Consider the following 15,145-nt stretch of genomic DNA (forward strand, 5'->3'; position numbering starts at 1 on the left):
TTATCATTATTTATCGAAAGAGGAGCCATTCCGTGGGACTGACTCAGGGATAGTCAATGAGACTAACTGGGATTATCATTATTTGTCGAAAGAGGAGTCGATGTAGGAATGGATAAAAGACTTGTTACCTAACTAAACTCAGAGTTATAAGAACAAACATCCAATCACAAGACTTCTCAATTCCTTTTTTTTTTCTCTTCTGGTTTGAACTTGCTATGAATTCTTTCTAACTGACAAGTAGCATGAAAAAACTCAAGAGAAGTATTAATAATTTGCATTCTTTTATGTCAGGTTTTTATATATTTTATCAACACGCATTTTCCTAAGAAAGAAAAAATGGGAATAAAGAAAACGATGCTTTGTGATCGCAACGTTTTGTTATGATCTGGAACGATTTATATTCTGTTGTTGTCTCTATGTTCAGAATGGGCTAAAGAACAGTTTCAAATGATTAAGCAATCGATCACTTGTAGCAATTTGTGTTGGAGTAGAAACAGAATGAATGATCTTTGAATGCGATTGAATGCTTTGTAACAAAATATGCCCGAAAGACACCATTCATATTGATAATTTATGTAGTTCATAGGGAAAATTGACAAGCAGTGGATAACACCCTCACTGATCAACATCATCCATAAAATTTGATCTGAGGTCCAGAAAACAAAACAAAAAAAGAAAGAAAGGGTGGTGGAACAGTTCCCTGCAAGATCCCATTACCACCACTGTGGACTCTGAAACACAATCAGCAAACAAATGAATGTACATTTCGATCATCCATGGCTGCAAAACAGATCGATTGCACATCGCATCGACAGCTCTTGTTAGACAGATGATCAAACCGTTTTATCTCCATGCCTGAAGGATCATCAATCCCATGAGGCCAAAGCCATCTCATCGAGCAATGTTTCCTCATTGAATGATGAACCAGGAGAGCCAGCTAAAAATATGCTGGGCTTCTTCATCTTTTCTCTTTCTTGGTCACTGCAATGCATAGAAGATTTACAGCATGAGGAATTAATCGAGGATGATGAACTCGAGATGTTTGGGGACTAACCTATGCACGAAGATGTCTTTTCCCTCTTCTGATTTCTTCTTGCAAGAAGAGCATGATACCGAATTCTCGGGGAGCTTTGGAGGCCAAGTGCACCCTTTCTCCTCCTTCCTATCAGTTTTCTTAAAAGATGGTGATTCAATGTTGTGGCTTTCGAGTATACAATCTCCGAAAATGTGAGTCTTTTTAGGATTAGGTCCATGAGATATAATGCAAGTATAATCCTCCGACTGCTCGATCTCACTCGCGGAGAGGGTACTAAGCAACCAATGAGAAGAGTCAAGAGAGATTGGAAGGGACCCCAAAAGCTTCTCAAAATTGGCATTCCCTTTAGCTAGTGTAGAGCCAAACACAGAGTTCATAGAATCTGATTGAACCTCAGATTGCAAATTGCTGGAGCTATTGCAAAACGACTTTGTAAGGAGCAAAGACAGTCGACCCGTATCGACAGAACAAGATTGCAGTAACACAAACTCCTCATTTTGCAACTTAGCCTCTTTGGATTCTAGACCCAGCCCTGAAGAATTAGAATGAAACTTGGATGAAACAAAATTCTGCTGAGAAGAAATTCCACAAGGTTTAGGGATCGAGATGTTAAACTTTATCTGTGAACCAAAGACAATATTCCTGTTCCCCAAGGCCTTCCCACAGGGTTTGTTCTCATCATCATCCTTGAGGGAATCAACCAGGCCAAGCCCTACTCTGCTGCTGTCCCAACATTTAAGCCTGCCATTGGAGCTTCCAGGAGTAGGGGAGCCAAGGTTTGAGTTTCCTCTACTAGAAAAGACCTTGTCCAAGGGAGATGTAGGGCTCCAAACTGCATCACAATCTGATGAGCCCTTACTGGTGAATCCCACAAGCAGGCCAGGAACACTGAGAAAGGAGCTAGTTGAACTCTTTTTCACCACACCATCAGAGGTTGAGTGAGACATGAGGTACCCTTTGCTCTGATCCTTGAGAACTGGCCTGCTCCTCTTCTTCAGCATCATATTATATACGAAATCCCTGGGTGAAGCAAAAGATCAAACAGGTGAAGGGATACAAAAATAAACCAAATCTTTTTCACATAATAGAAGGGTTGCAAGAATACCACACAGCATCATCATCTCAAGACTTTTTGTAATCATGCAGAACCACCAAAAAATATTAAGGCACTGGGGACATCCATGTGAGAATAAAGAATATGGACAGGCACTAACTTGTTCTACCATCAGGAAAGGGACTGACAAAGGCAAAAGAAGGGACCAAATCAGCAGAAAAGTGAGTGTGTGCATCAAATCAAAATCTTCACAAAAATGCAAGGCCGAGTGATCCTTGAACACAACACATCCAAAAAAAAATCACAAAGGAGAAGCTTTGCATAAACTACCTTGATTCCCTAAATCATGCAAGGAGGAGGCGTATCCATGAACACACACATACAAAAAATCACATAGGAGAAGATTTGCATAGGCTACCTTGAGTTATTAAATCATGCAAAGAGGACTTGTAAAAAAGAAACAGGAATCAAGAATGGGGAGGGAGTACATCACACCTTTTGAGCCCTTTTTGGTGCTATTCTTGATTTCTCTCTCCCTCACTCAAAGTGAACTATGAGAGATCCATCTCCATGCAGTGGGAGACTGAGGGGAGAAGCACAAGAAGGCCACCAGGTGGAGTTAAACTGGTTTGACAAATGTATCAAAGCTCGCATAGTAGCACTGCCCCACACACACACACATACACTTCGGCCTGCCCCTCCATTTTGGCTGCATGCATCGAATTCAGGGCAGCTCTGTGGTCTCTGCAGCACTGCTCTCAATCATAATGATCGAGAAATACGAAAGCCCAGCATTAATTTAATGCTGCTCATGACACGATCAGCACTCAACACAATTACCCAAACTAAACACTGCTCCTGAGAAAAAAAATGAAATCGTCTCGTGTGATATTATGATGACATTATGGAACATAAAAGTTGCTGACTTCACTAGATTGGAATTGGATTGAGTTGATGATCTATTCGAAGAGCTCGAGCAGTGGACCCACAGGGAATCTGAAGTAGCTAGGAAGATGGTGCTTTCGCTTTGGCTCTCTCTTTCATAGGCATTGAGATAAGTGAGGAAGAGAGGGAGAGAGAGGACAGAGGTGAGGCTTGTGGGGCCAAAAGCTTCACAAGAAGGGCTTTAAATCCATCGCCATCGCCGTTGGATTTGGTGGAGTGGTCGACAGAGGACGAACAGCTTACAGGGATGCCGAGAACGGTAGCTGTCCTAGAAATTATCTCGTGGAAACATTGACATTGACATTGACAATCCTGCAAGAAAATATATATCAAAAAGGAAAACAGTTTGTGATCAATCAATGTTTTGATTAATCGACAGGATATTGTCGCAATCAGAAGGAGGTTTAGCGTCAGTATCATGAGGAATAATTATCATTTTTTTTTTAAAAAAAAAGGGAAAAAGAAAATCGACTGTGATGCGTGTTTCAGATAGAAACAAGAGAACAAGGAATATATCAAGTTTCAGCTTTAAGTTATTGATAATTTATTCGTTCAATGCAGTATATGTATATATATAATTACTCCAGACCATTGAGATTATAATATCAAAAGATTCCATCAGATGGCAACTTGTCAAATTCAATTTTCTTGGATTTGTTGCTTTGTTTAGTGTGTTCCATAATTTTATAATTTCAAGGGAGTGAGCAGCAGCAATGGAATAGAAATTAGAAGCCTTGATTAATATGTTGATCTTGATTGTTTGATGTGTATTAACTTTATAAAAATACTGATACAGGATTTGATTGATTGATTCTCTGGATGCTGATGTTGGTTGTTTTTTTATTTTTTTCGTGAAATATTTTAGTTAAATTATTGCTGCGAGATTTGATTAATTGATTCTCTGGTTGTTGGTGGAAGACATGATCCTTTATTGGACACTGTCATTTTGGTTTATTATTTTATTTTATTTTTGAGATGATTCCAAGGCTAAAAAACAATAAAATAATAAGTGGCTTTGACTGAAGGTAAAATTAAGCTCAAAATCCAATGCTTTCTAATTAATTATAATTCAAATCCGTTCATTATAATATTATATTCCATTGCTCATGGGGTTGCTTTGTAAGGAAGAAAAACTTACGGTGACAACTCCTTCATTATCTACGAAGGATAGTTCGATCACGAAATTTTCATTTACTTAGGGTTCGATCCAATCATATCAGATCTATTATTTTATCATGTGGTAAAAAATAATTCACTTATTTTTAATGTCCCTGGCAATCCGTCCCTAGGTCAATATAAAGAGGGTACATTCCTGCCAACCCATCCCCAGGTCAACACGGAGAAGTTAAATCACGGATGACTATTAGTTATTAGCACAGGTGGCCAAAGCATGGGTGAAAACATACTCAAACGCGTCGAGTTTCGACCTCAAGACCTCATATGACAACACCTGATAGCTCAACCATCACACTACCCCAAAGAGACTTTATCATACATTATATGAGGTTATTTTTGATCCAAATGCATAATCAAGATCATGATAACAAGTACTATTAGGTCAAGATTTCCTAACTATAATCTATCCATTATCTAAAAAAGATAAACTCTAAATTAGTTTTTACTATAGAATTGTAATGCAGGAGGATCCGAGCTTTAAGATGTCATAATTTTAACTCGAATTGAATCATGAGACACACAATATATCAAATCTATAATTGATTATAAGATGTAATTCTAATAGCCTAGTCTTCGGCTAAAAAACAACGTTTAAAGCCTTTTCAGATACTCCGAATAATTTTTATCATTGTTTTAGGATTATTTTCATCTTTGACATTGTTAGGATTTTGAGACTATTTAAACATTAGTTTAGTTGATGTTAAGACATTATCTTTTATTTTAAATCAATTTTATCCGGTTAAACCTAGAGACGATGTCTCTGCATTTTGATGACTTCTTATCCTCCAAAATTCATTTGAGAAAACTAACCTCTATAATAATGGCTATTCTGTCTGGCATCAGTTGGTATCAAAGCATATAAGATGAAAGGTCATCGTGGTCATGCTCGCAACAAGCAAGTTCTGATTGAGGAAGCCCAACACCATGATCGTAGAGTTCAGCATGTGATAATTGAGAATTTGTAGAGGCAAGTCGTAGAATTAACCTAATGTCTGCGGTGCGGGCTCTTGAAGATCATGAGATCACTGATCTTGATTCTGATTTCACTTTCAAAAATCTATATTACAATTGTGTTAAATTTCGAGAGCGTCGTGGTTGAGAGGAACAATATGGAGACCTCGATTTTTGGGTTGATCTATCCAAATTTTCTAGTACATTACAAGTAGAGAGGTTCATTGATTGGATTAATGAAGTGGAGAAAATTTTTTATTACAAGGAAGTGCTCGATCATGTGAAGGTGAAACTGATTGCCGTCAAATTCAAAGGCTAAGCGTTAACGTGGTGGGAGCAATTGTGACACTCACAAAACAGACAGAGCAAAGCTAAAATCATTGATTGGGAGAAGATAAAAACTCACTTTCTTTCCTTCGGTTACACTCAAACCTTATTTCAGCAACTTCATGTGTTGAGGCAATGTGCTCAGTCTTCATTCGTTATGGACTGTTTCAACGGCCTACCAACATGCCCTGCTTGTTGAAAAACAACATAATAGGAAACCAGTGATTAGGAATAATAAAAAAGTCAACCAGTTCACCCTCAGGATTCACATCCTATCTAGCATCAACCACAAGTTAATTCTATGTCTCCTATCATGTGTTTTAGTTGTAGTGAATAGGGGTACAGGACAACTAATTGCAGGAAACATGCTAATCAAAAGGGAAAAAATTTGTTGATTGAGAAAGATGTAAAAGACAAAACCAAGGCAATTAGTAAGTCGATGTATACCAATGATGAAGTTGATGAGGTGCTTTATAGTGATGACCATGAGACTTTAGTCGTTTGTAAGAATTTGCTGACTCCTAATAGTGATTCAGAGGATGATTGCTTTAAAACTAATATTTTTCTCATAACTTGCATAGTTATGGATAAAGTTTGTAAAATGATCATTGATAGTGATAGTTGTGAAAATGTTGTGTTCGAGGAGGCTATCCAAAAATTACAGTTGAAGACGAACCATCATCGTAAGCCATAATTGTGGCTGAATAAAGGTAGTGAGGTAATAACTGATAATCGATATCTTGTATCTTTTTCAATTGACAACAAATATTATGATAATACTTGGTGTGATGTTGTGGTTATGAATGCATGTCATGTATTTTTGGGGTGACCTTAACAATATGATCGTAGTGTTATATACGATGGATTAAAGAAATCATATACCCTTCACATCAAGGGAAAGAAGATTGTATTGACGCTTCGACAGGAAGGGATGAAAGAAAACATATACCCTTCATATCAAGGGAAAGAAGATTGTATTGACGCTCCAGCAAGAAGGAACCACTCCTATTCTTGTAGCCAATAATACTAACCTACTTTCTACGTCTAGGTTTTTAGATGAGATGGAGTATAGAGACGTAGTTTATGCTTTGCTACTTGTAAGAACAATGCAATAGCCTTAGATCCTGATTTACCACAGAAGTGCAGTAGCTGCTAGGAGATTTTGTTGAGTTGATGCTAGAGGATTTGCCTCCTGGGCTACTACCTGACACTACTCTAAACTTGAGGATGAGTTTTTTTTTTCAATCTGAGGTGATTGATACAGGAGAATTTGAGTTTTAAAAAGGTATAACTTTTGACTTGGGTTGAATCACAAGACCTAAAATATATCAAATTGAAAATCGTTTAGAGTTCTATAAGGTGCAACTCGTGACGACTCAATCTACAATAAAAAAACAATGTTTAAATCCTTTTCAGATGTTCTGAATAATTTTTTATCATTGTTTTAGGATTATTTTTATCTTTTGCATTGTTAGAGTTTTGAGACTACTTAAACCTTTATTTAATTGATGTTAGGGCATTATCTTTTATTTTGAATTAATTTTACTCAGTTAAATCTAAAGATGACGTCTTTGCATTTTGATAATTTCTTATCTTCTATAAATTTTTTATGTGAAAATTAATTTCCAGAATAATTATTATTCTGTCCGACGTTAAATTGTATTATGTTAAAAATATGATTTTGATTTTTAAGTGTCGACCACTTAGTAGACTCACTTTTTTTATTTGATATATGAACTGTTAAGTAAAAAATGAGTATATTCAAGTATTTTTTTTAAAACTTTTTATGTGATAAATGAACTCTTTTTCTAGGTGTAAATTGAGGAGCGTTCGAATTCAAGCAAGTGTACAAGATATTATTTGTTGGTGCAGGGAGCACTAAATGATCAAACTTAAGATTTGATAATGACAAAGAGTTCTAAGTTAAGTATTATTGTTGTTCTAACAAGGTTGACTAAGTGTGCAGGAAAACCCTAGTTGAGGCTAGGCAAACAAGTCTTAGTGGACACTAGGCAGGTGGAAAGTCTTAGCTGTGGCTAAACAATGAAGTCCTAGTTCGGGGAACTGGGCAAAATCTTGGCAAGTCAAGAATATTGGGCGAAATCCTAGGATCTTGGGCACTAGGTGGAAGTCCTGAGGGTCGTAGATATCAGGAGAAAGATTGGACGGGTCGGGGATTAGACGTCCAACAGAAAATCCCGAAGTCTTGGATGCTGAGCAAAAGACTAGATGATCTGGAGGACCAATCTGGCAAAAGATAATCTCTCCTGAGAGGAGTAGGTGAGGATGCATTCCCCAAAGAGAAAACAATAGGCGTCGGTCCCACCTAAAGTTTCAGCGAAACTCAAAGTCCGAACCAGACAGTCCAGAGACTTTCAAAATCATTTTACTTTACATATTATTTGTACTTGTGCTAAACTTGTGATATAAGAAGTTAGTGGCGGAAAATAGAGCTCCAGGCGCCCGAAGCTTGTCCAGGCGCTCGGATGTCCAGGCACCTAGAGTTCTCTAGGCACTTGGGTAAGTGGTGACGAGGGAGCACCCTCGTCGCACCCCGGGTGGGTGTTTGGTCAAGCACCCGGATGGTCTAGGCGCCCGGAGTTGCTCTAGGCGCCGCCTAGACCAGCAAAAAGTCATCTTCATTCTGAGTTGGAGCGCGATGATTGATCGACCCACGTTAGCAGTCCAGTCGCTCGGAGGGAGTCCGGGCGTCCGGACATAGACAAACTTCTCAGATGAAGTTTCGACGAGAGCTCATCACGTCAGCACACTCTAGGCGCCCGGATGGAGCTATAAAAGGAGGCTTCAACATGTACCTTGAACACATCAATTTGAACAAGTTTCTCTCCTGTGCGCTGCTCGATAGACGACTCTACAATGCCCGAAAGCTAGTCCAACGACAACTACGCCCAAGATTTGTTTCTCTAAGTCGTCGGTATCACTTTGTTTTCAAAGTTACTTGTACTCAAATTGTAATTTCTTTTGTAACTTTTCGATTGATTAATGATTGCCCAGACAACACTCTCATGTGTGGGCCTTGGAGTAGGAGTCGCCACATACTCTGAACAAAGTAAAAACTTGGCAGTGTTAGCATTTATCTATTTTCTTTTAATCTTTCTTTTCGCTGCGTATTCTTTACTCAGATCATGTTTTTTGAAAAATGTGAAAGTCACGAGCACTATTCATCTCTTCCTCTAGCGAAACGATGCTACGCTATTTATATTATATCTTTGATGTCAAGATGATATTTAAATAATGGATTGTAGGAGAGCATACCAGAAATATAGCATAGACTATTTGAGGGGATCCGATATTGGGTGTCACATTTGAATAAAAAATTACACAGCACTTTCGTTTACAAAAAGGAAATTAAACCTTAAAAAATGTTATTAATCTCACATTTTTATTTGATTGATCCTTAGTTACACAACATATATGCAATAATGATCTTGTTGTTGCTCTATATACTAATTACAATGTAATGAATACTTAATGCAAGCTTAGTAAAAATAAACATATTTATAAATATCCTCAATCGATAGAACTTGATCTCTTCTTCCATGATCTCGTTCATATATATCTATCAATGGAATCGAAGTGCATCTAGGCTGCTAAATGATCAACGGACAAGATAAGTAATGAGAAGAGCTACTAGCATAAGCATGTAGGCTATCCCTTGATCTATCGTTTTGCCTGAAAAGAGGATAATTAATGCTAAATATGTACACACACAAAGAAAGGCATAGTTTCAATATAAAGAACTTAGTCGATTACCATCATTGGTTGCGGCTCCTACTATGTTCATCGTTGTCGTCATTGTTGTTTCTCGGCACATCAATGGATGAAGAAACACAGCGATCAGTGCATAAGTTAGCACAAGAGCTGAAATCTTAGTGGAAGCCATGCTCCTTGAATGATTAAAGATTGATTGTGCTCAATTATGAAGAGATGCTTTAGTGCCTAATTATGTGATCAACGGATATATTTATAGAATGGAGTTGATCAGTTTGATTAAATTAAGATGGCGTAATTTAAATATTAACCTGACGTATACCAGGCGTTTGGTGTTCGTGTAGCAGTATACTTAAATAACCTTAATAATATTGTATAATATTGCCGTGCTATTCAAGTCTTAATTTTCTTTCTGATTTATCTTGATATAATACTATTTATATATTTATCATTTATGCCACCTCTTATTATTATTGTGGATCGCGACCTCTATTTAAGATTGACTAGATTGATTAAGTTCGAGTTGAGTTGAGTTGAATTTTGATATTTGATCAATATATTTGTTAACGAGAGCAAAACAACAAGTAGAAGCTGAGTTTGTTAGAGAAAAAGATTGTCAGTACCATTGATCTCGTGTCTGGTTGATCAAAATTGATGTAGATGCGGATGTTTGAGCGTAAAGTCAAGTTGATCAAAATTGACCAGATACTTGATAGTGGAGAAGTTTAAATAGGTCAAGGCAAAGGCGAAGTCCAAGTAGATCATGGAGGACCAAACACTTGACAAGAGTAGAGTCCAAGTGGATCAACACTGATTAAACACTTTAGTAATAGTAGAAGTCCTGATAGGCTATGGAGGACCGGATGTTAGGTGTCAGAAGAGAATTCCAAATAGGTTAAGGAAGACCGAATATTTAAACAAAGTCTTGACAAATTAAAATTAATCGGATATAAGACATGTGATAAGAAGTCTTGATAAGTTAAGGTTGATTGGATGTTAGGCGGGTAAAATCTTAGTAAGTTGAAATCAATTGGATATTAGGTAAGGATGAGACCCTAGTAAATTAGGATTAATCAATACTAATCATGCGAGGGAGTTCTGAAAACATGAGAGTCCCTTGGCATGAGTGAGTCCGATGTGAATAATATTTTTAACATTATGAACAGTGCATTAGTCAAGTGTGAATATTATGAGTCAACTGTGAACAATATTTTTACTATAGTATTTTTCTATAATACAATCGATTGATGAACAATAACAATCGACTAATGACATTATAATAACAAATATAAAGTTTAAAACTTATATGATCAATTCCAATGATTGAGATCAGTCGAACAGGAACAATTGATTGATTACACTATAGTAATAAATATAAATTTTGAAACTTGATTGCTACATTTGATTGATTTGGGATCAGTCTATTGATGAATAGTAATAGTCGATTGTTAGTACTGTTATAATAAATGATTTATGGATACAGTTAGGAACTTGACTATTTAAGATGAACAATAATAGTCAATTGTTTATAGTCAAATCATGGTTGGTAAGAGCCGTTCTGCAGGTGCAACAGTTGAATCCAATGGAGCAATCAATTAATGGTGATGAACAATCGACTGATAGATGAAAATCAACCCCGACATGAATGCTATAAAATAAGGATTTCGAAGAGGTTTTCATAGTTGATTTTTAGGGGTTTTGAAGATAGGTGTTATTGCATTTCCAGACCTCAAGAGACAATCCAAGAGTTACAAATAATGATCAAAGCAAAACTTCTTAGTAGAAATTATTTCATTTTGATACACTTTGTATATTTGTCTTTACTTTATATTTGTTTGTAAAGAGCAAGTTATATGAGGTCTCTTCATCTCCGGAAGGTCTTTGATAAGGATAAAGTTAATGGAGTAGCACTAGAACCAAGGCGGAGCCTCTTAAGGCCCACTGGGCCAGACAACAAATTTCATTAATACAATTATATAATCCCAAACAAAAAAAAAGAAGAGAAAAACATAGCAGAGGGTTAAAAAACATGTAGTTTTTTTCTTTCGTCTCCCACTCTCCCTTTCGGCCTCTCCGCAGGTGGTATGATATCTCTCCGTCTCCGGAAGGTCTTTGATAAGGAGAAAGTTAATGGAGTACCACTAGAACTAGGGCGGTGCCGGTTAAGGCCTAGTGTGGGTGCATACTGTTGGAACCCCAAGGTGTTTTGATGTGATCAAGCAAGTTAAGTTAGGTCCTGCTTTATCTAACCCTTGTGTCTAAGTGTGCAGAAACTTAGGAACACAGGAAGTCGAGCGGAAGACGCGGCTAGCGAGAAGGACGGCACGGGAGAGAGCCGAGGGGGTCGGTGCGTCCGAGGGACAAGGTGACCGCGGAAGAGTACACCGGTGGACGAGAAGAACGTGCGCGGCGTTCGAGGGACGAGAAACTGGGAAGGAAGGCTGCTCGAGGAGAAGGCCGGAACTTGGATTCGGGTGAGTCCTATTCCGGATGGTCGAGATCACCCAAGCTAGCGGAGCCGGAGCGAACCAGACCCGGACTGAGACGAGCTGAACCGGAGACGAAAAAGTCAACTTCTGTTGACTTTAAGGCTCGGGGCGCTTGGAACCATTCCGGGCTCCTGGAGCAGCTCGGGGCGCCCGAAACCCTTCCAGGCGCCCGGAGCAGCCCAGGGCGCCCGGAACCCTTCCGGGCGCCCGGGATGAAGTTTTTCACCAGATCGATTCTAACGCAATCTGAACGTTGGGGGATAAAATTTTATCCCCCCTAGGGCGCCCGAAACCCCTTCGGGGCGCCCCGTCCAGTGCTATAAATATAGCACTGATCTGCACAGTTAATTCAATGAACTTGTAATCCATTTTCTCTGTGTTTTCTATTCTTTTTGTACTGTCAACGTTGTAAGAGGCTACTCCGCCTAGAGGAGAATCAGATAGTGCGCCATTTTTGCATTGGATTAGCAATCCTCTGATTGCAAACCAAGTAAACCCTCTGTGTCTGAATTAGTTTCTAATTAGTCTCTTTTGTTTATTATTACAAGTTCTTTTAAATTAGTTGAATATTCGAGAAAGGTTTGTGGTTTATTTTTGTAGGGCAATTCACCCCTCCCCTCTTGCCTGCCTCCAAAGGGACCAACAAGTGATATCAGAGCAAGGCACTTCAGGCGGACTAACTGCCGATCGAAGCAACGAGATGGCCGGACCAAGCATCGTTCTGCCAAAATTCGAGGGGAACTTCGCAGACTGGAAGCGACGTATGGAGGTATTTCTAAAAACTGATTTCGAAATTTGGTTTATTATGAAGTATGGTTTTGTAGCTCCGATGAATCAAGATGGAGAAGAAAAAGAAGAGAGTCATTGGACAAAGAAGGAGCAGAATGAGTCTGTAGCGAACAGCCGTGCGGAATATCACCTACTAAGCGTGTTGCCACCTCAAGAGGTCAACCGCATCGGAAGCTATTCATCTGCTAAAGAACTCTGGGAGAAGTTCCTGGAACTCCATGAAGGCACGTCCGAAGCGAAGCTCGCTAGAAGAGACATCCTCCGGAACAAGCTGATGAACATCCGACTGGAAAAAGGTGAGAAGGTAGCCAGTCTACACGCGAAGGTAAAAGAACTGATTACTGGTATCGAGAACCTCGGAGAAACGGTATCAAATCGGGACACAATACGCTACGCACTCAACACGTTTCCCAGAACTTCAGAATGGACATCAATCGTCGACGCCTACTATATTTCGAAAGACCTGGAGGTAAGTACTTTAGAAGAACTATTCTCCACTCTTGAATTGCATGAAACCAAGTGTGCTGGGACAACAAAGGAAGCAAGCCAGATGATTGCACTAAACGCAACCAAGAAGGATGAACCCGAGTCAGATTCAGAAGACGATCAGGAAGCATATATGGTAAGAAACTTTAAAAAGTTGTTTAGATCTAATAAATTCAAAGAAATGCAGAATAAAAAGAATCCAAGAAATAGAAGAAGGATGCGTTGCTACCAGTGTCAAAAGGAAGGACACCTAAAAGAGGATTGCCCAGAACTAAAGAAGGACAAAGGCAAAATTCCCAAGAAGCACAAGAACCTAAAAGCTACTTGGGACGACACTTCATCATCTGAGTCCGAGATTCAAGAATATGTCGGGCTAGCACTGATGGCAAGCTACGAAGGGCAAAGCACATTAGAACCTAGCATCGATGAAGGGGGAGCGACCTCAGATGAAAGCAGCGAAGCAGGGGGAGATTCAGACTTCAAGTCTGATATGGTAAGTGAGGTATGCCTCTTACCCCCTGATCAACTTTACTTCGGTATTAAGGCAATGACTAAATCCATGTATAAATTAGAAAATAAAAATACCAAATTAGAAAATGAAATTTTAGAAACAAAAAGAATTTTGGCAAAATCATGTCTTATAGAGAATTTAGATAAATTGAAAATTGAAAATGAGAAACTAAAAAAAGAAATAGAAAGATTGAAAAAGTCTAATGGCTCAAATATTTCTACTTTTAGAAATTATAGAGGACTAAACTGGGATTATAGATTTCACCAAAATCAAATTAGAAAAATATCAAAGGCCTATGTACCTAGAAAATATTTAATTAACCCTATATGAAGGAACCTCTATTGGGTTCCAAAAACCTATTTAATTTAAAATTAAAATTAGACTTAGCATTTTCAGCAAGGAAATTAAACAACAAATTTCTTTATGAGACTTTGTCTAAGGAAGTAGTTGTTGCTCCAATAACCAAGAAGGTCTAGTGCCTCGCCACGACCTGGAAGCCAAGTATTGAAATGAAAAGTTTAATTGACTAACTAAAAAACTATTAATTTAATTTACTTAATGCTTTAAAAGAGTTATTCAATTTGTGTTAGAAAATATTTAAAATTGATTTAGAAAATTTTTTCCTTAGAATTTTTTTTTTATGAAAATTACCTTAGAATTTTTTTTATGAAAATTGACTTAGAAACTTTTTATAAAAATTACCTTAGAATTTTTTTTTTAAAAAAAAATTGCCTTAAAATTTTTTTAAAAAAATTTGACTACGAATTTTTTATGACAACTTCCTTCGAAATTTTTTTATGGATATTGACTTAGAAACATTTTTAAAATTAGAAAAAAAATTTAAATTGTTTTTAGAAATTGTTTTTTTTTACCTTAGACTTGTTTAAGAACCCCTATTTTTTCTGTGATCAAAGGGGGAGAAGGATATTAAGTCTAGGGGGAGGTAATATATTTTTGAAAAAACTTTAGACTTATTTGCAAATTAAATGTAAATTAACTATTTCTATTGCATCTGTTTTACCCTAACTTAACTTGGGTTGCTCACATCAAAAAGGGGGAGATTGTTGGAACCCTAAAGTGTTTTGATGTGATCAAGCAAGTTAAGTTAGGTTCTGCTTTGTCTAACCCTTGTGTCTAAGTATGCAAAAGCTTAGGAATATAGGAAGTCGAGCGGAAGATGCGGCTAGCGAGAAGGACGGCACAGGAGAGAGCCGACGGGCTCGGTGCGTCTGAGGGACGAGGTGACCGCGAAAGAGTACATCGGTGGATGAGAAGAACGTGAGTGCGTTCGAGGGACGAGAAACCGGGAAGGAAGGTTGCTCGAGGAGAAGGTCGGAACTTGGGTTCGGGTGAGCCCTATTCCGGATGGCCGAGATCACCCAAGCTAGCGGAGCCAGAGCGAACCAGACCTGGATTGAGACGAGCTGAACCAGAGACGAAAAATTCAACTTCTGTTGACTTTAAGGCTCGGGGCGCCCGAAACCATTCCAGGCGCCCGGAGCAGCCCGGGGCGCTCGGAACCCTTCTGGGCGCCTGGGATGACGTTTTTGACCAGATCGATTCTAACACGATCTGAACGTTGGGGGATAAAGTTTTATCCTCCCCAGGGTGCCCGGAACTCCTTCGGGGCACCCCGACCAGTGCTATAA

The 15,145-nt window shown here is 38.4% G+C and overlaps 1 protein-coding gene across 3 annotated transcripts; it reads right to left on the bottom strand.

The window, feature by feature from the left end:
• Positions 1–541: 541 nt before the first annotated feature.
• Positions 542–2,958, bottom strand: LOC122038615 (FCS-Like Zinc finger 10-like). 3 transcript variants are annotated; one of them, XM_042598424.1, is made up of 4 exons: positions 2,586–2,958; positions 2,142–2,273; positions 1,055–2,056; positions 542–981 (listed from the first exon to the last, which is right to left on the bottom strand). In XM_042598424.1, exons 3-4 carry the CDS (start codon positions 2,038–2,040, stop codon positions 867–869), a joined length of 1,101 nt encoding a protein of 366 aa, XP_042454358.1. In that variant the 5' UTR covers positions 2,041–2,056; positions 2,142–2,273; positions 2,586–2,958; the 3' UTR covers positions 542–866. The 3 variants fall into 3 exon arrangements, with proteins under 3 accessions (XP_042454358.1, XP_042454359.1, XP_042454357.1); XM_042598425.1 differs by lacking the exon at positions 2,586–2,958 and adding an exon at positions 2,421–2,554; XM_042598423.1 differs by lacking the exon at positions 2,142–2,273 and having other exon boundaries at positions 2,586–2,955.
• Between the last annotated feature and the right edge of the window lie 12,187 nt (positions 2,959–15,145).

This window comes from Zingiber officinale, chromosome 1A (assembly GCF_018446385.1).
Source record: "Zingiber officinale cultivar Zhangliang chromosome 1A, Zo_v1.1, whole genome shotgun sequence".
In the NCBI taxonomy this organism is placed as follows: Eukaryota; Viridiplantae; Streptophyta; class Magnoliopsida; order Zingiberales; family Zingiberaceae; genus Zingiber; species Zingiber officinale.